The sequence below is a fragment of the Mandrillus leucophaeus genome, unplaced genomic scaffold, assembly GCF_000951045.1.
Source record: "Mandrillus leucophaeus isolate KB7577 unplaced genomic scaffold, Mleu.le_1.0 Scaffold4, whole genome shotgun sequence".
Taxonomy (NCBI): domain Eukaryota; kingdom Metazoa; phylum Chordata; class Mammalia; order Primates; family Cercopithecidae; genus Mandrillus; species Mandrillus leucophaeus.
The window spans coordinates 85,587-105,635 of record NW_012104253.1 but is presented as its reverse complement, the minus strand read 5'-3'; the positions used below and the strand labels follow the sequence as shown (position 1 = coordinate 105,635).

At 57.6% G+C, this 20,049-nt stretch overlaps 3 protein-coding genes across 4 annotated transcripts in view; 1 reads left to right on the top strand and 2 right to left on the bottom strand.

The window, feature by feature from the left end:
* LOC105547973 (kinesin light chain 1-like) overlaps positions 1-9,158 on the top strand; it is a 167,888-nt gene extending 158,730 nt beyond the window's left edge. The window contains exons 16-17 of the mRNA XM_011991789.1: positions 8,265-8,337; positions 8,809-9,158. Coding sequence (XP_011847179.1) covers positions 8,265-8,337; positions 8,809-8,811 — 76 coding nt within the window. The 3' untranslated portion in view covers positions 8,812-9,158. The remainder of the gene's footprint in view (positions 1-8,264; positions 8,338-8,808) is intronic.
* LOC105547847 (DNA repair protein XRCC3-like) lies at positions 5,547-8,470 on the bottom strand. The gene is made up of 3 exons (XM_011991574.1): positions 6,988-8,470; positions 6,757-6,803; positions 5,547-6,640 (listed from the first exon to the last, which is right to left on the bottom strand). The coding sequence occupies exons 1-3, from the start codon at positions 7,216-7,218 to the stop codon at positions 6,421-6,423; spliced, it is 498 nt and encodes a 165-aa protein (XP_011846964.1). The 5' UTR covers positions 7,219-8,470; the 3' UTR covers positions 5,547-6,420.
* A 475-nt stretch (positions 9,159-9,633) lies between the features above and the next one.
* On the bottom strand, positions 9,634-18,717 carry LOC105547848 (DNA repair protein XRCC3). 2 transcript variants are annotated; one of them, XM_011991576.1, is made up of 6 exons: positions 18,033-18,717; positions 17,594-17,806; positions 15,100-15,237; positions 13,586-13,798; positions 10,818-10,972; positions 9,634-10,196 (listed from the first exon to the last, which is right to left on the bottom strand). In XM_011991576.1, exons 2-6 carry the CDS (start codon positions 17,646-17,648, stop codon positions 10,191-10,193), a joined length of 567 nt encoding a protein of 188 aa, XP_011846966.1. In that variant the 5' UTR covers positions 17,649-17,806; positions 18,033-18,717; the 3' UTR covers positions 9,634-10,190. The 2 variants fall into 2 exon arrangements, with proteins under 2 accessions (XP_011846966.1, XP_011846965.1); XM_011991575.1 differs by lacking the exons at positions 9,634-10,196; positions 10,818-10,972 and adding exons at positions 11,701-12,654; positions 12,782-12,949.
* Positions 18,718-20,049: the final 1,332 nt, after the last annotated feature.

Below are 20,049 nucleotides of genomic sequence, written 5' to 3'. Positions count from 1 at the left end.
GTCTCGATCTCCTGACCTCATGATCTGCCCGCCTTGGCCTCCTAAAGTGCTGGGATTACAGGTGTGAGCCACCGTGCCCGGCCCCATGAGCCACTTTTTAAAAGTGCAAGTCTAAGGACACTTTGAGTTTGCATATGGTACTTTAAAAGCAGCATTTTGCTGTGAAAGATGCAGAGAAGCTGTGGTCTTTTCTCCTGGGCACTAAATAGAGTGAGACCCAGGACTCCCCTGTTACCCGAGCAAGATGAAGGCAAGGTCCCGAGAAGCCCCAGTGTCACAGAGGCCTTGGAGGGGCTTTGCTTGTGCTTCCTGTTGCTGGTTGACCAATGTGCTGATCGTTTGTCCTTGCATGTCCGTGTCCGGGTTGCAGCATGAAGCGTGCCAGCTCTCTGAATGTCCTTAACGTGGGTGGCAAGGCTGCTGAAGATCGCTTTCAAGTAAGGAGCCTACCCCGAGTTGTGTCCTAGGCTGCCCAGACCACGCTGGCAGGTCTGCAGATCCACACCCGGTCCCTGCTCCGCCCCTGCTCCTGCAGAGGGCTGGGGCCACCACCACGTTTGTTCCTGGACAGCCAGTTGTGACAGTCGTGTTTAATATTCTGCTTCGCCACTGGTTATGTGCATTATGGGCATGTTCACATGTGAGCATTCTCAGAATATTAATTAATGATCTCAAATGGTCTTTAAAAATAGTGTAACCTAATTAATTTATTCTGTTAAACTACTGTCAAAGCTTGACCAATTACTAGTTTGTATTAGTTTGTTTGATTTTAGCCTCTCCTAAGTTTGTAACTATTAATAATTAATTATCTCCTTAAGCTGTTGTTCAGAGTTTAAAAGTATTCAAAACCTTATTAACATGATGACTAACGTGTTGTCACTCTGACACTAAAATCTTGAGCACTTGGTGAAGCTGTCCGGATCTCACACAGACACATCAGGTTCACATCTGAAAGTACTGGCTCCCTTCCCCATCACGGGGGCCGTTTTGGTGTGGCTGTCAGTGGGTGGCCGGGTGCCTGTGGCTGCTCTAGAACCTGCCTGTTACCCAGGTGCCTGGAGCCCGCCCGGCAGCTCGAGCTGTTGGGACTTGGCAGTCCCCGCCCGCCCCTGTGCTGGTGCTGAGAGCTCGCGACAGTGGCCAGGCACTGCCCTCCCAGTTGTCCAGATCCACTAATCCTCACAGACAGGTCAGCGGCCCGACCTGTCCCCCACCACTCTTGGGAGGCAGCCACCTCGGGAAAGCCTTTCCCCAGCCCCCTTCTTGGTGGCTGCTGAAGAGGCTTGTAGGGTGCTGGACATACTGCTTGAAGCACCCCTCATGATGACAGGAAAGAAAGTCTCTTCATTTTACAGGGTTCTGTAGCTGACCCAGTGTTTTGCCCTCTGGTTTCTTGGAGTTTCCACATGCACATTGACCCCTGGGCCTCTCGAGTGCCAACCTAGATTTAGCTGTGCAGCTGGTACTGTTAGGCCTGAGGCCGTTTGAAGCTGGCATCATTTGAAGTCCTGGTTAAGTGTAATTTTTCTATTTGTTTTTTCATGCAGGAACGAAATAATTGTCTGGCCGACTCGCGAGCTCTGAGTGCCAGCCACACTGACCTGGCCCACTGAGGGCCGGCAGGGCTAGGTAACCTGCCTTGGGAGTGTGAGACTGCCCTGCCCTGCCACGCCCCTCACCGCCCTGCCCGGAGGTGCCAGCCGCACTCCTTGGCTTCCTTTCTAGATAGTGACGTCCACCAACCTTGGAGGTGCCTTTTCAAAACACCCGGGCGACCTTGCCCCAGCATTCTGTCCCCCGGCCTGCAGTCTCAGTGCCAGGAGCTGCCTCGACCGCGACCCGGCCAGGCTGGCGCACGGAGGCCGAGGCGAGGCCGAGGCGGCTTCAGCACGCGGGGGGTTGGCTCCTGCTCACGGATGCTGTCGCACTTCCCGCCTGCCAGCTTTTTGCCATGACACCAAACTCTCTTCTAAATTATAATGTTGTAATAAGGCTGTAAACTAAGAACCTGGAAACAGGAAGTACCCTTTCAGAACGGTAGGCATTTAGTGATCTGCGGCAGTAAAGCCTGAAGCGTGCGGACCTCCTGGTCAGTGGGAGCGAATCCCCTCCCAGCAGGAGCGTCTTCTGGGTCTCTGTTTCCGAGGTCCCCGGGCGTGGTCCTGGGCGCCTGTGGGGCCTGGGCCCCGTGCCCACCCCTTTTGAGCAGTGTTCTCTCCTGGAGGCCCCGCACACGAAGCCCATAGAGACGTGCGTTTCACTTTTTAAAAGCTTAAGCTTTATAGAATGAGGGAGCACAGTGGACTCTGACAGGAACCTTTTCAAATCAGTGCTGAGGCTGTATTTCTTAGCTGTCCACAGACTAGCCCATAGGTAAAGAGCCTACAAAACAGATGCCGAGGTAAGCAGTGATTCCAAAGACTGGCGCTCAGAAGCGCCACCTCCATGCCAGCCAGCCAGGCTACGGAACGGAGGGGCGGTCTGAAACGCTGACCATCCCGTGAAAGGTCAGCTTGCCGCTGTCATGTAACAGGGCAGGTGATGGCACAGCAGAGGCTCACACTTGTCGCCTTCAGTCCCTGGAAGCTCCCCGTGGGGCACGGGGCCCAAGGCTGGGGACAGAGCATCCTGGGGTTTTGATATAAGGCTAGGCTTTAAAATACCTTTAAAAGTTTCATTTCATTTCATCCCGTCTCATGTCGCAGGACTGCTGTGTTTGTGAAAACGTATTTGTTTCCATAAGACAAGCTCCATGTAGTCGTCAGCGAGTGCCTGGCACAGGCGCTGCCCTATGGAGCCAGTGTTGTCCCCAGCGGCTCACCTGTGGCCGTGGCTCCTTTTCTGAGGCTCCTGACTCCATTTTTGCAGATTCTGATGGGTCAGCTTACTTTCTAAATGCTACATAGAGGTGTTAAAGGAAATTTGATAGGTTCTGTAATAGTGGATAGGATTAAAAGAAAAAATGTTATATATAGGGTGCGGTGGTTCATGCCTGTAATCCTATAATCTTAGCACTTGGGGAGGTTGAGGCGGGAGGATCACTTGAGCCCAGGAGGTCAAGAACAGCTTGGGCAACACAGCGAGTCCCTGTGTCTACCAAAAAAAACCCCCATAAATATATAAAATTTGATGGGTTGTGAGAAGCCACCCCCTCAAAAAAGGGGGGTGTAGAGCAGCTTCCTTTGACAGGTGCCGTGGCTGCCCCCGTAGTGGGCTATGTCTGTGCACAGGCGACGGGCAGGAGGGCTCTGGAGCTTCCCTTGTGGTGGGGGGTGCCTTCTCCCTGTGAGGATGCTGAGCAGAGTTTGGAACCCAGACAGTTTCCCTTAGTGACAGTTCTCTGGAAAGGAGAAAGGGCATTTAGAAGAAATAAACACAAGGCTGAATATGGAGTTGAATTTTAACCTCTTCAGACTGATGGGTGCAGACGAGGTTGTGTGGGGCCTCTGTGGAGCCTGCTGTGGCGTCCAGCCATGGGACCTTAGGGCCGACGTGGCCTCTGCAGCACTGTGGCTGTGGGAGCACTGTGTGTTGGGATAAGAGAAGCCAGAAGGCCTCCTTGAAGCCAGCTCGTAAAGGAAGGTTCATGTTTCAGAGAGGGAAGTGGCAAGGGAATCTGAGTATCTGAGTCCCTGATGTTTGAACCCCCCCCCACCCAATAGAAGTGCAGTGATTTAAGCCATTTCCCATCTGGCGGTCTGAATTTTTCCCTTCAGAGCAGAGAAATGGTAGGCCCAGCCATCCCTCCTCCTGTGTTCTCTTTCTGGTGAGGGGACCCCCACGTGAGAGTCAGCACCTGTTTCTTCAGAGTTGCTGTCAAAATACTCACTGCGCCACCCACCCCCCTCCGGCAGCCATGTGTGCAGCGCCCAGTCCCAGCCACCATGGCATGGGAGCGTCTGGATCTGCGGGTGGACAGCCTGTCTCTGGGTAGTTGGTGCAGCTGTGGCAGAAACCAGGCCCTGGGGAGTCCTGTGACATGACTGCTTCCCTGAAGCAGCAGCAGTGTGCGGCTCAGGGGTCCTCGGAGGCTGGTGGTGCCCACGGGTGGCACAGGGTCCCTCTCATGGGCAGCACTTGGTCTTGTGTTTACAGTACTGGAGGAATTCACATCGTTATTTTCTGGATTAAGCTGCTAGAAATATCACGTAATTAGAAATTCAGTGTTTATAGTAAGATGTATTAAACATTGCTAAAAATGTACGGCTACAATCTATAACAGGTTTTCCATTGTCATAACTGTATGGAATTTTCTTGGAGGATGTCATTAGCTTCTGTTTGCACTGACTTGTGAGCTGTGTGTACACTGCGGTCAGATTTCTGAATACTGTAGAGCACTCACCAGCTCTGACCATGTCTTGCTAGGGCCGGCCGGCTGCATGTGCAGCGGGGCCAGCTGTCTTAGGGCTGATATGTAGACGTGTATTCTGTTTACAATTAGTTCCCCAACGTTGTGGGGAAGAACTTAAGTGGTTTTAAAGTGTTTTATGATATGGTGAGGCAGTGAGGGTCAGGGCACATGGTCCTTGAGGAAGGGTCTTCGGGACAAGAGGGACTGTGCTTCCCAGGGTGTGGTGCCTCCCTAAGGGGATGGTCAGTGCTCCTGGGTCAGTGCTGGCCAAGCCAGCCCTTCTGCAGACTGCTGTGGTGGGAGTTCCCTGGGACAGGAAGCCCCTCGGCCCCTTCCCTCCAGGGCAGGAACTGAGCCAGCATGGGCGGGGCCGGCCGAGCTTCCAGGCGTGTTTTCTGTTAAATGTACCTCTGTCTTTAAGCTGTCTCATTTTCTAATCGCCGGCATGTCTTGCCTAGAAAAGCATTTGGAATTGCTTATGTTCAATTACAGAAATAAAATGTTTTATTTGCTGTTGTAGAATCCCTGCACTTTTGCAGAAAGGCTGTTTTGTAAAAATCCAACCCCAAAATAATTTTTTTCTCTGTTCATGCCAGTGGTTCTTAACTTTAGGGTCAGAGAACCTTGATAACGTGAAGGTTTTCAACGGATTGTCCCACCCTAGAAAATGGCAAACAGAAAAATTCTGCACAGTATGACCCTACCCCTTACCTTTCCCCCAACCAGTGCCAGCCCCCCCCCCCACTGTAGGAGCACCCACAGGCTCACCCTGGGCACATGGGGTGGGGGTGACAATTTCTGCCTCTGGGTTGTGGGAGGAGTCAAGCCACTTAGCAGTTCTGGGCCTCAATCCCCTACCTGCAAGTGGAGATGTAGTGACAGTACCTATCCCCAGGAGTTGTGAGGAGAACGCACTTCAATGTGCATCAATTACTTAGAGCAGTGCCTGGCAGACAGCAAGAAGCAGGTCCTGGAACTGCATCCATTTAACATTTATTTGTCAAAGGCATGGTCGGTGCCAGGCAGCACGTGGAGGCACTGGGTGGGTGGGAATCAAGGGGGTCACCACTCTGCCCATGGGGAGGCCACGCCACTGACCGCTGGGTGGATATTTCAGCATCTGCAGCCAGCTGTGTTCCCGAGAGGCTCTGCTTTCTGGCCAGATGTAAGGCCTGGCCACAGTGTGGGACTGGGTCTGCAGGTGGCCCTGCCCGGAGTCCTGCCATATCCCCACCAGAGTGCCGCCCAGCCACACCAGGGCTGAGCTGGACGCCCAGACCCCTGGGGCCAGGATACACTGGGACCCTCCTTTCTCTCAACCTTGGATCCTCTTTCACCAGAACTGTGTTCCCAGGTGACTGACGAGCCTGTCACGCTCTCCTCTGTCTAGCTGTGGTACTGGCACAGGCCACACTACTAGAGTCAAGGCAGCCCCCCCCAACCCCAGGCTCTCCTGGACCCAGAAGCTGGAGGTTGGTGGGATATGCTTTCTCCACCTTGTACCACATTGAAGTTTTGTGGGGCACAGTGTGTGCCGGGGTGGGGCCCCCGGGATCCAAGGACCCAGAGGTGGGTGAGGAGGAGCTGCCTGCCTGCAGCCCCGCTGTGGCCTGAGGGGTTGGGGGAGTAAAGACAGCCCTGTGTGTAGGAGGGGAGACCTTTGTGGGCAGGGACCCAAGGCTGAGGGGGCCTGAGGCCTAAGACGCGACCCCAGGTGGGCTTCCATGTGGACAGCAGAAGCAGGGGACTCCCAGGGAGTCACTGTAGGGACACCCCCAGGCCCCAGCCCTGAGAATCATCTGTCCCCAAGGACCAGCTCAGCGGTGGGGACCAGGTGCCCAGCAAGCCGGGCCTGTCCCCAGACCCAGGGAGAGGTGGAACAACTCCCCCAGCTCAGGTGGGGACTGTGGCCACCACCTTTGGCTGAGAAAGTGGAACCGCTGCCCTGGAAGAGCTCTGTCCGAACCAGGCTCCCAGCTGTGCCACGGCCGAGGCAGACAGCGTTTTAAAGGCGCAAGCCCTGTGTGTCGGGGCTTCTCAGGCAAGGCTGTTCTGCAGCTGCCACCGTGTCAATGGGACTGCGTCCCAGGTGTCCCTCGCACCCCTTCTGCACTGATCGTGTAAGAACAGGAGGAGGGGGGCAGGTGGGGGGCAAAGAGCACCCGCAGGGTCCGGGCTGGGCTGCCGAGGGCAGCCTCTTCCTCGCGGAGCCGCTCAGCCAGCAGTCTCACCAGGAGCTGGTTAGCCCAGGTTATGCCAAGGGCTGGGGAAACACGCTCGCCCCAGAACCTGAGGAACAGGAAGCAGCGAGCTGTGCTCAGAAGGCTTGGTGGCCCCCGCCCACTTCAGCCCAGCTGTGCCCCGGCACCTGCATAGAGGTGCACGCACCGCATGGCCGCACTCACCCCAGCGGCCCGTGTGCTGCGCCCTCCTCCTCCATGGCCTCTGTCACCTGGAAGAGCACAGTCCAGGTCAGCTGCAACGGCCGCGGGTCTTCCCGATGGGCAGGCACAGGCTCCTACCCGCAGGGACCGGGGGCCCCCGCACTGCCACCCGCCCCACCTCCAGACTGGCTCTGCTCTCGCATCCTGGCTAAAAGTACGAGCTCACGGGTGCACCCCTGCCTTGGTGCCCACCTGGTTGATGCACAGCACAGGGCTCTGGAAGGCACTGCTCAGCTCACGCAGCGCGGCCCCCAGGGACTGCAGACGCCTGGCCCTGGGGGCGGAGGCCTGGCTGTCAAATTCACAGCGGAATGGGGCCGCCACCGAGTCGATGACCACCAGGCGAGCCATGCCCCGAGACAGCAGAACGGGGACCTTCTTATTCACACATTCCAGCAAGGCGTCCTGTGGGAACAGGGCCATGGTGTATGCTGGCCAGCAGGCCCCCGCCCCTGGTGACCAGACCCCGTTTGGAGTGTCACTCAACCGTCTGACTCAAAACCTTCCTCCCCACCTGGGACTGACAGTGCTGGCTCTACAGTCCCCAAACTCTGAGCCCAATTCTGTATTCTTCCCAAAAAGTCTCCAACTATAGAAGCTTCAGGCTCACACAACTGGTTCCCTGGACTCCATGTCCTTCCTCTGGCCCTCCCAGGCAGTCACCCCTTGGCCATGCCAACACCATCCTCTGCAGAGGCGTCCTTTGCCCAGGCTCCTGAGTCCTTGTGGGGGTCTGCTCTCCCTTCTGCCATGGTTTCACCCTCTCCCCGACAGGTCAGCAGCAACCAGCCCTCTTCTTCAGTGGCCCCATGCCAGGTGCTCAGACCACCCAGACCTGGCCACAGTGCCACCAAATCTAGCCCGTGGTGGCCATGACCACCTGGGCCACACCCTCTTTGGACGCTCAGCAAGGCAGGGGCCTAATGCCCTTCAGGCGTTACTCAGGCGAGTCAGGCCTGGCCTGCCTCTGCCAAGGCGTGGGACACTCTGGGAGACCATCTGGGGGTCAGGATGGGGCTGTAGGTGGAGACACCCTTAAGGCCAGTGCCTCCCGTGCACCCAGGCCTTAGCCCTGTGCTCTGAGCTGGCCTGGCCAAGGGGTGGAAACGGCCCTGTGCCCACCGGCTCCCAGGAGAGCTGCCAGGGGAGGGCCCCCCAGGGAAGGCAGGTGTCCTCGGCTTCCCTCTGGGTGCCGCTGTGGCCTGTGGGTGCCACGGCCATTGACATGGCTGGCCTGGTTTCTGACCGCAGAGGTTGGTGAGCTGTGGTGATGGGGGAGGGTGGCACAACTGCTCCTGGCACCAAGCAGGGTAGTTCAGGTCCCATGGGCCTTGCCAGCAGCTCTGGCCAGAGCTGCCCCTAGGCTGTCCCTCAGATCCAAGGTCTGCAGCCTCACACTGGTGTCACGCCTGGACCTCTGAAGACGCCCTGCACGCCCTGAGTGAAACTCGTCTGTGCTTCGTCTCCAGGGCGTCTCTGGCCGAGCCTCTTTTTGTGGAAAACGACAGCAGCAGCAGTGGCTTGGAAGACGCCACCGCTAACGTGAGTTCCACGGCCTGCAGCCCCAGGAAGCAGGCAGCTGGGCCAGGGAGGGACTTCGCATGTGCAGGGACTGGGGGGACTGGGGATGGGCAAGTGGTGACTGCTGCTAGCTGCCCAGCTGGGCCTCCAAGAGGGGCTTGGCTCAGAGAGCCCCACCCTCATGCAAGCCCAAGGCCCACAGAGTAGTCGGGTGGGAACGGCACCAGGCTCTGCTTATGCAAGAGAAGGCTGTGTCCACACGCCTGGCCTTCCCCGTGCCAGATGCAGGCCTTTGTTGCTCTAGAGAGCAGAGACCAAAGATGCACTGGTCCCCCATGACCCCTCGGCCCCAGGGAGGCTCAAAACCAGCAACACTCTCTTCTCTAGGCAGACTTGGGGTGGGGGCTCCCCAGAGAGCTGTTTTCAGAACAGAACTTAGTAACACTATCAGGTTTTGGCGGCCCAGCCCTGACCTTCTGTCTTCTCTTGCAGTGACCCCGACCTGGCGCCGCTCCAGGATGGGACTGCCGAGTGTGGCCCGGAGCTGGCCCGGGACAGCCAGGGCAGCAGGGAGGGCCCCTGGCTGGGAGCCGCAGCGCTCACTCATTTTTCCTGCGTCTGTGTGCGTGGGGCACGATACTAATGACCACACGGCTGGTGTGACCTTGGGACTGGGGCTGAGGCTGGGCCTAAGCTGGTGCCCTGGTGCGGCGTGGCCTCTCCCAGGAGACCTGGGGCATGAGCTGGGCCCACGGCTCCCTTCCCATGTGTAACTTCCTCATGTTGTGTGCGATAATGTATTTTATTGTACATTTTTTTAAATTAAACGTTTATATGCCTTATGCTTTACTTCAAAGTTTTTTCTATAAGAACTCAGAAATGGGGGAAGGCCAGACGGGCGCAGTGGCTCACGCCTGTAATCCCAGCACTTTGGGAGGCTGAGATGGGCGGATCACGAGGTCAGATCGAGACCATCCTGGCTAACATGGTGAAACCCCATCTCTACTATAGATACAAAAAATGAGCCGGGCGTGGTGGCGGGCGCCTGTAGTCCCAGCTGCTTGGGAGGCTGAGGCAGGAGAATGGCGTGAACCCGGGAGGCAGAGCTTGAAGTGAGCCAAGGTCGCGCCACTGCACTCCCACCTGGGCGACACAGCGAGACTCCATCTCAAAAAAACAATAATAATAAAAAGAAGTGGGGGAAGGCCCACCGGCTCTGCCAGACCACAGCCACGTCTAGGGTGGGCTGGACATGGCAGCCACTCCCCCTGCACAGGGCGGAATTTCCTTATTTGCCTTTGGTCAGGGGTTTACTCCCAAACTTCCCATCTTTTCTTCTGCATCTTTTCTACTTCATCACTTCTCCCTCCTGGGATGATCTCTGTAAACTAAGTGCTGACAGCTCACAGCACTGCTACCCCAGCTGCAGGGATGCGTCCCAGCCTCTTATGCCTGCTTCCTGGCTGCAGGACGGACTCCACTGGACCCCGTGAGTGGCCCCTGCTCTCTGGAAGGCCCTGCCATGGGTCCCTCCTCCAAGCCCAGCCAGTGTCTGCAGGGAAGCCAGCAGCCAGGCAGTGGTCAAGGATCTAAGGTCGCCTGTGTGAGCTGGAGGCCCGGCAGGCCTTGGCCAGGTGGAGCCCCTGTGCCTCCAGTGAGGGCCGTCTTCCCCTCAGAGGCAAGGGTGAAACCAATACAGCTCTCACCAGGGCAGCAGCCTGGAGAGCAGGTCCCACCCTTCTCAGGGCGGTGGTCTCCTAGGGCAGCCGGTCAGGGCTCCACAGCCCAGAGGAGGCCCTTGCCACCCGCCTGGGACTTCTCTTCCCCACTCCGTCTTCATGGGCAGGGTTGACAGATGGTGTACAGGCGCCCAGTTACATCTGAGTTTCAGATCATAAAGAAAGTTGATCTGAATATGGGCATCCTCATTCTAGAACACGCTTCAAAGCTGCCTAAGATTCAGACGTAACTGGATGTCGCAGCCTGCCGCCTTGCCTGCCTGGCCTACAGCCACTCCTGGCCAGGATTTTGTTTGGCCAAACTGCCGTTAGGCTCCTAAGCCTCCTCCTAGGCCCATCTGTGCATGTCCTCGTGAAACCCAGTTTTGGCAATCCCTGCTGAGACGGTAGCAGGACCCCTGCCCTCCACATCCAGTCGCCCTCAGTAGCTGACTGGTCCATCCTCCACCGTCGCCAGGGGCAGTCTGATCCCCATGGCCCACCTTCAGCAAGGGTCCTGGCAAGACGCTTCAGCCAGAACCCCCTCCCCTGCCAGTTCCTCTCAGTCACTCTCCATCCTCTGACCCACCTGCTCCTCGGGTGTAAACCCCCATGACCCATGCTGAGTTCAGAGCTGAAACCATCTCTCCCTGCCCCGCTGTGAGACCTCACTGCCGTGGTGGTTACCTGCCCCGCTGTCAGGCCTCACTGCCGTGGTGGTTACCTGCCCCAGTGGTCCTGAACAGCTTGCCTCGGGTGTCACGCGGCTTCTCCCACACTCACCACATCGGCCACATGCTCGATGAAGATCTGGCTGCCAAATCGGAGCTTCTGAAGCAGCTCTCCAGGAACGTCGGTGCGCAGCCGCGGCTGCTGGGCCATGAGCTGCTGCAGGCGCTTGTGTGGGAAGGCGTCTTCCGTGCAGATGTAGACGGCTCCTGGGAAGCGAGAGTGCCTGATGTGCCCAGGGGACTCCAGACGGGCCTGTGACTGCCACACAAATCAAGCGCAGACGTCTCCCACCATTTCTAACTCTGCCCCTCGCAGGTTCTTTGTCCCTGGCCCGGGGAGGGAAGAGGCTGCTGTTGGTTCTCACCCTCCCACTGGCGGCCACCTCAGGACCAGGTGACCCCTCAGGAGGAATACGGGCTGGGCCTCCACTTCCGACACCCAGGCAAGGACTTCCCCTGTCCTGGGCCCTGGGCTGGAATGGCCACAGATGGGAGGCCTCTCCTGCCCCACCCCGCCCCTCCTTCCCCCCGTGCCCCTCCGTCCCCCCTCTGCGGGGCAGGAAGCAAGTGGCAGCATCAGGGCAATGCCTTCTGGAAATGGCCCCGAGCCCCGACACATGGCCACACTCAAGGCCCCCACTGAGCAAGTGTTTCCTCTCCCACTTTCAAAACTTCTGCAATTCAAACAGCCGGCTTGAAAAGACACGTGTTGGCGAGGATGTGGAGAAGGCGGACCCGACCCCTGTGCGCTGCTGCTAGGAATGCAAAGTGGTGCAGCTCGGAAAACATCCGGCACTTCCTCAAAAAGTTACACACGGAAAACAACCGGCACTTCCTCAAAAAGTTACACACGGAAAACAACCGGCACTTCCTTCAAGAGTTACACACAAACCACATGGCCCAGCGGCCACACTCCCAGGTAAGACACCCAGGAACCCCCGCCCCATTCTGTGTCAGAACTAAGCTTCTGAGAGGCATCTGGCCCACTTGGGGCCAGGGAGGTACAAATACTGCCTTGGGAGGCCACGTCTCTTGTGGCTGGTTCCCTTCCCCACCAGTGTCCCTAGTCGTGGCTGTGCCCCTAGTCAGGAGGCCACAGGAAGGTCGGGGCCCTGCGGTTCCTCCATCCTGTTGGCTGGAGAGAGGCTGGGCTGGAAGGCTCGGAAGCAGGTGGAGCCGGCCAGGCAGCCTGTTTTTGTTGGGGTCATGTATTGGGGGCTGCACAGCCATGGGGACATTGTGAAGCTGGCAGGAGGGTCGCTGTGGGCAGCCCAGCAGTGGGCAGGGCCCCAGCAGGCCTGGGAGAGCCTCATGCAGCTTAAGCACAGGACTCAGAATCACTCCACAGCCTGCCTGCCACTTTCTTTTCAAAATTAGGGTCTTCAGATTGGATCTAGGAAAAGAAGTCATTTCCCCAGAAAAGCACATCTGAGCCCTGACTTTGCACATGGTCACGGCGGCTGCGGGGCCTCCTCCCTGCCCCCGGCCTGCAAGGCTGGACTGTGCTCTCTTCCCACAGCAGTCCCTGGGCTGGGCACTGCCGGGGGATTCGGGGAGGGTGTCCTAAGGCTTCCGTGTCCCTGGGTAGCGGGGAGTGTGGGCTTCACTGAAAAGGCCAACGGGGTGGAAGCTCAGGAGGAGTCACTGCACAAATCAGATTTGCATGAAGCCTGGCACGGAGGATGCTGGAGAATGAGGGCGTTTCCTGTCCTGTTCTGAGCACGCTCGAGTCCCACCTCCACCTCACAGCAGCTCTTCCACGGGGTAAGCGGGAGACTCCCATTTTCAAGGCCAACTCCTATCCTCCTGGCTTGTGGCTGTCTCCAGGCTCACCCCTGAGACCAGCTGCAGGGACTCAGGCACCTGACAGGAGGGTGTCCTCCCCTGGACTGCAGGGACAAAAACGCCTGTGGTATGAGCAGACCCCAGCCGGGCTCTCGGAGACCCCTCACCCTCCACCCAGCACGGAGGCTCAGGCAGGCACAGCACACCCTTGGTCCCGGGGATGACGCCGACCTGAGGGTGGCAGAGGTGAGGTTCCCAGCCACACCGCCGCTGGCAGGTCAGGCCTGTGAGGAGGTGGCTGGCGCAGCCTGTGGGTCCAGGGCCTGGGGTCCCGCCCTGTGTGGGAAGTGAGCCTAGCAGGTGCCCTCCAAGGCGCCACCAATGAAAAACGCTGCCACTCTGTGTTCACGTGGAGTTTAAGACAGTGTGGGAATTGCACGTTGACACCAGGGAACTGGGTTAAAAGTTAAGGAGCTACTAAGAAACATCTCTCGTACTCACAGCTCAGTTTAAAACGGCATGAGCTTTTAACACCTGAGAGACCCAAGCAGGCATGCTCTGAATGCTTCAGCAATGCAGGGAACCCTTGTTTCACAGACAGAGCTATACAGGCTCACGGGGACGCGCCAGGAGCATACCTGGCCTGGCGGCGGGGCACCCAGGAGAAAGGCCGTGCTGCCCTCCCTGTGCCGCTGGCTCTGTGGACTCCGGGCTTGGCAGCTGTGTGGAACCTGGGCCGGCATCGCTGTGCTCAGCCAGCGACCCCTGGGGGCCTAGCTCTGCTCAGGGCAGGATGCAGGGCAGGCTGCCTGGTGGTGGGGTTTGTACCCTCCCACCCCTCCTGCTGTCAGCTGAGCCCAGCCTCACTTCCCCTCCCTGTTCTGGAAGGAGCGAGGGCAGTCAGGACCAGAAGGAGGGAGACACAATGGTAGGAACGGCGCGAGAGGCGGCCACTCCCCCACCTCAACGGAAAGCTGTCCCAAACAGCAGGGGCCACCCACCTGCCCAGACCCCGTGGAAGGGATGGCCACTCACCAGCCTCCAGGCCTCCGTGCTGCCGCGGAAACTGCACAGCCAGGCAGAGCTGCAGCGCCAGCTGGGTCTTCCCCACCGAGCTGCGTCCGGCCAGCTCGGTGATGCCATCCAGGGGCAGGCCACCGCAGAGGAGCGAGTCCAGCACCGGGCAGCCGAGGCTCAGGCGCTGGTGCTGGGCCGGGAACCGCTCCTTCTGCTGGTGCAGGTGCAGTGCTGCAGGGCAGGGATGGTGTCAGGCCCGGCTCTCCTGGGCCTGCGGGCAGAGCTGGGGACTGTGGGAGGCACGGCCAGCCTGCCTATGCCAGGCGCAGTGTGGCTGGAGCAATGGTGCCTGTGGTCACCAGGGGTGAGCAAGGTGCTGAGGGCAGGGAGGGGTGACCCGGCCAGAAAGGGCGGGTTCACCTGAGACGCAGAGTCAGGGGGAGCCCCAGGGCCACCATCACATGCCCCCAGGGATCCCCCTATGGGGCGACTGCGGCACCAGAAGCCAAAGCTTCCAGAGAGCCCCCAGGTGCTCCCTAACAGCCTCCGTGTGCAGAAAAAGGCACAGCTCCGTCCAGCTGGGATGCCCTGGGTACTGAACAGTTCTGAAGCAGCTTTAATGGGCTCCCACACGCGCACACACGTGCACGCCCCATGCTGTCAGTGCTCTGTGACGGACACCATTCTAGAGCAATGCTGGTCACAGCCTCTTGGCTAAAGGGCCTTGGATGAGCCATTCGACACAGCCTTCTCCACGACACCGAAGCCCCTCAGGGGGAGGCTCAAGGTGGGACACGCAGTGCAGGCTGCGCTCTTGGCCTGGGGCCTGGGCCGGCAGGAGCAGCCTGTCCCTCGAGTCTGCACACTGCCTTGGGCATCCCAGTCAGGTGGAGCAGGCCACCCTGTGAGGACTGCCCAGAGCTCTGCCCACGGCACTGTGTGTGCGGCCGTGGCACCTGCCCACCACGGCAGCCCCAAGTTCAGCATGCTCCTCGGGGCCCGCGTCACTGAGCCACCTGCAGGGGAGGGAGGACCCTGCTCATGCCCAGACCCCGCTGCCCACTGGGGCCTGATCAGATGCAAGGATGGAAACTTTGTCCGTCCAGGTGCATGGGGTTCACTGGGTACCTCCCTCTGCTGCCAAGACCTGGTTTCCCATACGTGGTGGTGGCACTGCGGCCAGGGCCGCGTCTCACACCGTTCCCACCCTGCCAGAGCCTGAAGGGCTCTGGGTGCTGACTGCCAACTTCACCCCTGCTTCCTGTACCCCCTCCTCTGGCCCACAGAGCAAGATCCCCAGGAGGCCTCACAGCCCCTCTGTGTCCACCTCACACATCTTCTGACCCAACGCTGTGACCATAGCCCCATGGTTGTAGGACAAGCAAGATGGGAACTCTGGGGCGTGAGCAGCTGCCACATGCCCTGAGGCTGGTCCCTGGGTGCAGTCTGCACAGCCCCACGCCCTGCACCACAGGGATCATGATGCTGGAGCCACATGTCACCCCCGGTGGGAGACGCCAGGACCCACCTACCTGTAAGGATGCTGCTTCCCCGCAGGTGTAAGGAGGCCGTCCTCAGCAAGTGCCAGACCTCGGGGCTGGAGAGGTTGGTCAGTCTCTTCAAGTCCGGTCCAGAAAAGTGTAAAACCTCCTTTACTGATTTCAGTTTGGCTGAAATGACACAGATAAACTACAGGAAACTGTCAGACTGTAATAACGCAGGGCGACACAGCAACAAAGATGCTTTGTAAGAGCACTGTGAGACCACCGTGCTTCCAATTCTGGGGACCAGGTGGGTAGAGACCAGATCCCCTGCTCCCTGGAAACCCTGGACAGAGTGTGGCCGACACACGGGCAAGGGGAAAGGGCCGCTGGGCACTGCGCCCTGAGTCTTGGCACTCGGGCAGACACCAGCCTCATGTGAGGAGCAGAAGCCAGAAGATGGGCTCGGGCAGGTCCCAGGTGCTAAGAAGAAACGACAGGCACCCAGTTCCATGCCAGCTGGAGACAGTGCTCCAGAAAGGGGCAGCAAAAAACCAACACCGAGGTTTCCAGCACTCGCCCGCCAGGCCTGGAGCCGGGCTGAGCCACGGGCAAGGACACGTGCCCTGGGGAGTGGAGCGCTGGGAGGCAAGCAGAGTCCAAGTCCAAACACTGGCTGTGCAGGGCAGTCAGGGCAGGGGGCAGAGCACATGCGAATCAGAACGGTGGCGGCATCAGTTACAGAGGTGCAGAGCCCCAGGATCTGCCATGTGGGGAGGAGGGCAAAGTTCATTTTGAACTCAGATAAGTGCATCACTTTCTACTTTCAAATTCGGAGGAAGACGACAAATGCTGCAGACTGATCAGCCCATCAGGGAAGTGCGAGGAAGCGCACACGAGAGGGAGCAGTGGTGGGTGAAGGGCCCCGCCCGGCCACGGAGACTTACACCCGCTACATCAGAACCCCCCTCAACATGGGTGCGCTGAACGCTGCAGTGAAAAGACCACCATTGTCAGGCTGGAAAACAGTAACCACTGGTGGGATCTTCAGAAAAGCCACACAGAAAACACAAGGAGATGGAGAGGTGGGGATGAAGAAAGCGCCCCTGGGTTTCACCAGATCCAGCGGAGAGGGCTTCCCGTGGACAGGCTGCTCCAGAGGGCTCTGTGGGCCCTGAGGATTCGCCAGGATCGGGGCTCTGGTGGGGCGGCTCCCCTGATAAGTCTCACGGCCCCAGCCCCTTTCACAGTTTCGAAGTCTGCAGGGACTTCTGGAAACATTGGTTTTTGGATAAGAGACACAGGTGAGAAAGGAACTCCCTGGCTGAGCCCATTCCCCTTCTCTGTCCCTGGTCTGCAAGCGTCGTGTCTGCAGCTGTGGCAGCAGCCGTGATCACAAGGCCACCAACAGGAGGATAAAAACCAACAGCCAAGGATGGAAGGGCAGGACAGTGAGGCCCTGCCCAGTCACCAGGTTGCTGCAGCAGCCCCACGAGCACTCCCGCTTCTCGCCACAGACGGTGTGCTGAGGTTCACGTAGCTGAGGCCCTGGGAGATGGGGGAGGATGGAAGATGGAAGGAGGGTCCCCAGACGACAGCTGGGCTGCAGGCATGGAGAGCAGGGGCAGGGGCTGCACGTGGGGCCTAAGCTTTGAGCATTTGCTAACTCCGCGGAAAAAAGATGCCGTAAGAAAGAAAATGATCCCCCACACCCCACATTGTTGAACCACACCAGGTATGCACCAGTCACAACCCCAACAGCTGATGTCACCCAAACTAGGTTCTAACTATGGGCAGGGAGCTGGGGGAAGAGGAAGTTGGGGTACATAGGTGTAGGCACACTCAGTCCTCACCGCCCCCAATAGGAAGTCCATGGATAATCAATAACACTGACAAATCAAACTTTACAACGTAAACACATTTAGGAGCCCAGATGTAAATATTTTTTAAAAAAATAACTAAAAAACGGCTGGGCGCAGTGGCTCATGCTTGTAATCCCAACACTTTGGGAGGCTGACGTGGGCGTATCACAAGGTCAGGAGATAGCGACCATCCTGGCTAACACGGTGAAACCCCGTCTCTATTAAAAATACAAAAAATTAGCCGGGCACGGTGGTGGGCACCTGTAGTCCCAGCTACTCGGGAGGCTGAGGCAGGAGAATGGCGTGAACCCGGGAGGTGGAGCTTGCAGTGAGCCAAGATCACGCCACCGCACTCCAGCCTGGGCAACAGAGCAAGACTCCGTCTCAAAACAAAACAAAACAAAACAAAAAACAAAACACTAAAAGACTTTATGTGGCTCCATTTTACCTTTCAGACAATATGCACGTATTACTTTGATAAAAATAAAAGTAACTGAAAGAAATCCATGCAGTTAAGAACACACACACACACACCTGAAAACCCCACAGTACCTCCTACCCTCGGTGTAATAATCAGGGTAGGCAAAGGGAGGAAGGCTTAGTCAGCCAGCATGTTGTTAACCTGCCTTATGTAAAGTGCACAGACCCACCCACACCCCTTATGTAAATAGAAATAAATGTACCTTTCTTAATTGCAGCAATAATTCTGGGATTCAGGTCCAGTAGATCTAAATCCATTCTGTCGGTGGGCTGCCCACCAGGATGAATAACTTCCCAGGAAAGACAGAACTATGGATGCAAATTCTGAAGCACTTGCCTTCAATTCAAAGCCTGTCAAAGGCACGCACCACGGAAGTGACAGCAGCCACCGTGTCCGTGTCATCCGGGCTCTGTCACTGAGGGTGGAAGAGACTTCACTGTACAGGGAAAGCTGTCTAGCTCTATCTAGGGCAACATGTCTGTAATTTACCTCTAAGAATTAGAATTATTTAGCAGCTTAGAACCCATTCCAGACACTGATGCATTTGAAAAATCCCCCAAACCCACCACATTCACTCCCTGTGGAAAGTGCTAGAAATAAGACCATCCTCCTGCGGCAGGTGAGTGCCCCGCCCGACTCACCTCTCTGGGGCTCGGGGATGACCCACGCGTTCCTGGCTGACTTGACTGAGGCATCTCTTGCACTCTGCAGTTTAATTTCCTTTAAGTGTCTCCCTGGGGACTCTGGAAAGAGTGGGAAGGTGGGTCTGGGATTGGCAGAGTGCTCAGGGATTCCGAACATCGGTGGCCTCCAGCTGTCTCAGCAGCCAACAGCAGAAGACAGCTTCCTTCCAGGATGACCACTGTGGACCCCACCCAGCCTCTCCCAGGAAGGGAGCTGGCAGCCCTTCCACAGCCCGAGTCCGGCCCAGAGAGGGAGAAGCTCAGCTCTTCTCCCCTCCGGCCTCGGCGGGCTGCTCAGGGACTCAGCCCAGGATCACATAAGGCCTTTCCAACAGGCCACTCTACATCCTCTGTCGGCTTCCCAAATGGGGAGACCAAGAGTGTCCAGGGCACCAGGAAACCAGAAGGCAGCAGTCTCGAGGGCCATGTCCTGCAGTGAGGCCCGGTGCCCTTGGCAGTAACCCAGCAAAGGAAAGGGCAGGCCACGGACTTGGAGAAGGCTTTCCCTTGGACCACACAGAATGTGGCACTGGCCTGGATGCAATTACGCTGGTCACTCCATGCCCATGCTCAGCCTGCTCAGGGCCAGGCATGGAAAACAGACTGCAGGAGCCGCAGGCTGAGGCACGCCCCCAGGCACCCCGTGCTCCAGGATTCGTTTCCTGCCCGCGCACCAGGCTCCCGGGGCCCCACAGCCTGTGGATTTTCTGAGCAAGGGACAGGAACTGGCGAGAAGCCACCCTGGAGGGCCGGGTGCAGGCCAAGGCAGGGCGGTGGGGCGCTGAAACCAGCTCCAAACTGCTGGCTGGCCAGAGTGAGGAAGTGAAGTTCCCCAGCATAGAAGGCAAATCAAAAAGGAATGCCACCTCCAGGGAAGGCACTACACTGCCAAAGGAGATGTGGCCTCGCCTGGCTCTGTGAGTTACTGACCTTGATTGCTGGGATGCAAAAATACAAATCAACTTGAAGGTTGGGCAGATGCTTTGAGACAAGCTATATCCTGCTGGCCTGGGAGCTGGTCCTTGGTCCCAGCCTCTCAGAGAGCTCCCGCTCTCACACTCTCCACTGCTATTAAGGCACACTGCGAACTCTAACCAGATCTCACTTTCCAGGGGCCTGCTCCATCCCCGGAGCAACGACTTTGGCCATTCTGGCACTAGCCTCCCTGCGACAAATGCACCCCATCCATGGAGGCCCTGCTTCCCCGCCAGGCGTCTTCACCTCCTCCCCTCTCTTCCCCTCTGAGCACTGTGAACCCAAGAACAAATTCTCTTTGACAATAAACCGTGTGATTGGTGGAATCATACTTTGGTTCTCTCCTTACTTCCTCCACACACAAGGATCCCTGCAGCGCCAATGCCCACAGGAGAGGGCAGAGCCAGCCACACGGACCCCCACCTCACAGGCTTCAACGCGGTGGGTCACTTGAGCCCGCGAGTTCAAGACCAGCCTGGGCAACACAGTAAGACCTATTCTCTACCAAAAAAAAAAAAAAAAAAAAAAAGAGAGAAAGAAAAAGAAAAACAGCCGGGTGCCGTGGTGGTGCTTGCGGTCCCAGCTACTTGAGAGCCCGGGAGGTGGAGGCTGCACTGAGCCGTGATGGCGCCACTGCACTCCAGCCCGGGCGACACAGCGAGACTATTTCAAAAAAAACAATAAAAATTCATGACTTGTAATGAGGAATTAAAGGCAGGATGAATAAACATTTTCTTTTTTTCTTTTTCTTTTTCTTTTTTTGCTTTTTGAGAACGGGTCTCTCTCTGTAGACCAGGCTGGAGTGCAGTAATGTGGTCTCGGCTCACTGCAACCTCCGCCTCCCGGGTCCCGGTTCAAGCAATTCTCCTGTCTCAGTCTCCCAAGCAGCTGGGATTAGAGGTACGTGCCATCATGGCCAGCTAATTTTTTGTATTTTTAGTAGAGACGGGGGTTTCACCATGTTAGCCAGGCTGGTCTTGAACTCCTGACCTCGTGATTC

Coding starts and splice junctions, on each gene's coding strand:
- LOC105547847 (XM_011991574.1), bottom strand. CDS start 7,218: ATGGCCCTGTTCCCACAGGACGCCTTGCTGGAATGTGTGAATAAGAAG. Junction 6,804..6,987: donor CTGTGCTGTGCATCAACCAG/GTGGGCACCAAG, acceptor GTGCTCTTCCAG/GTGACAGAGGCCATGGAGGA. Junction 6,641..6,756: donor GCAGCACACGGGCCGCTGGG/GTGAGTGCGGCC, acceptor CCTGTTCCTCAG/GTTCTGGGGCGAGCGTGTTT.
- LOC105547848 (XM_011991575.1), bottom strand. CDS start 17,648: ATGGATTTAGATCTACTGGACCTGAATCCCAGAATTATTGCTGCAATT. Junction 13,799..15,099: donor GGGAAGCAGCATCCTTACAG/GTAGGTGGGTCC, acceptor CCTGCCCTGCAG/CACTGCACCTGCACCAGCAG. Junction 12,655..12,781: donor CTCACCTCTGCCACCCTCAG/GTCGGCGTCATC, acceptor TTGTCCCTGCAG/TCCAGGGGAGGACACCCTCC.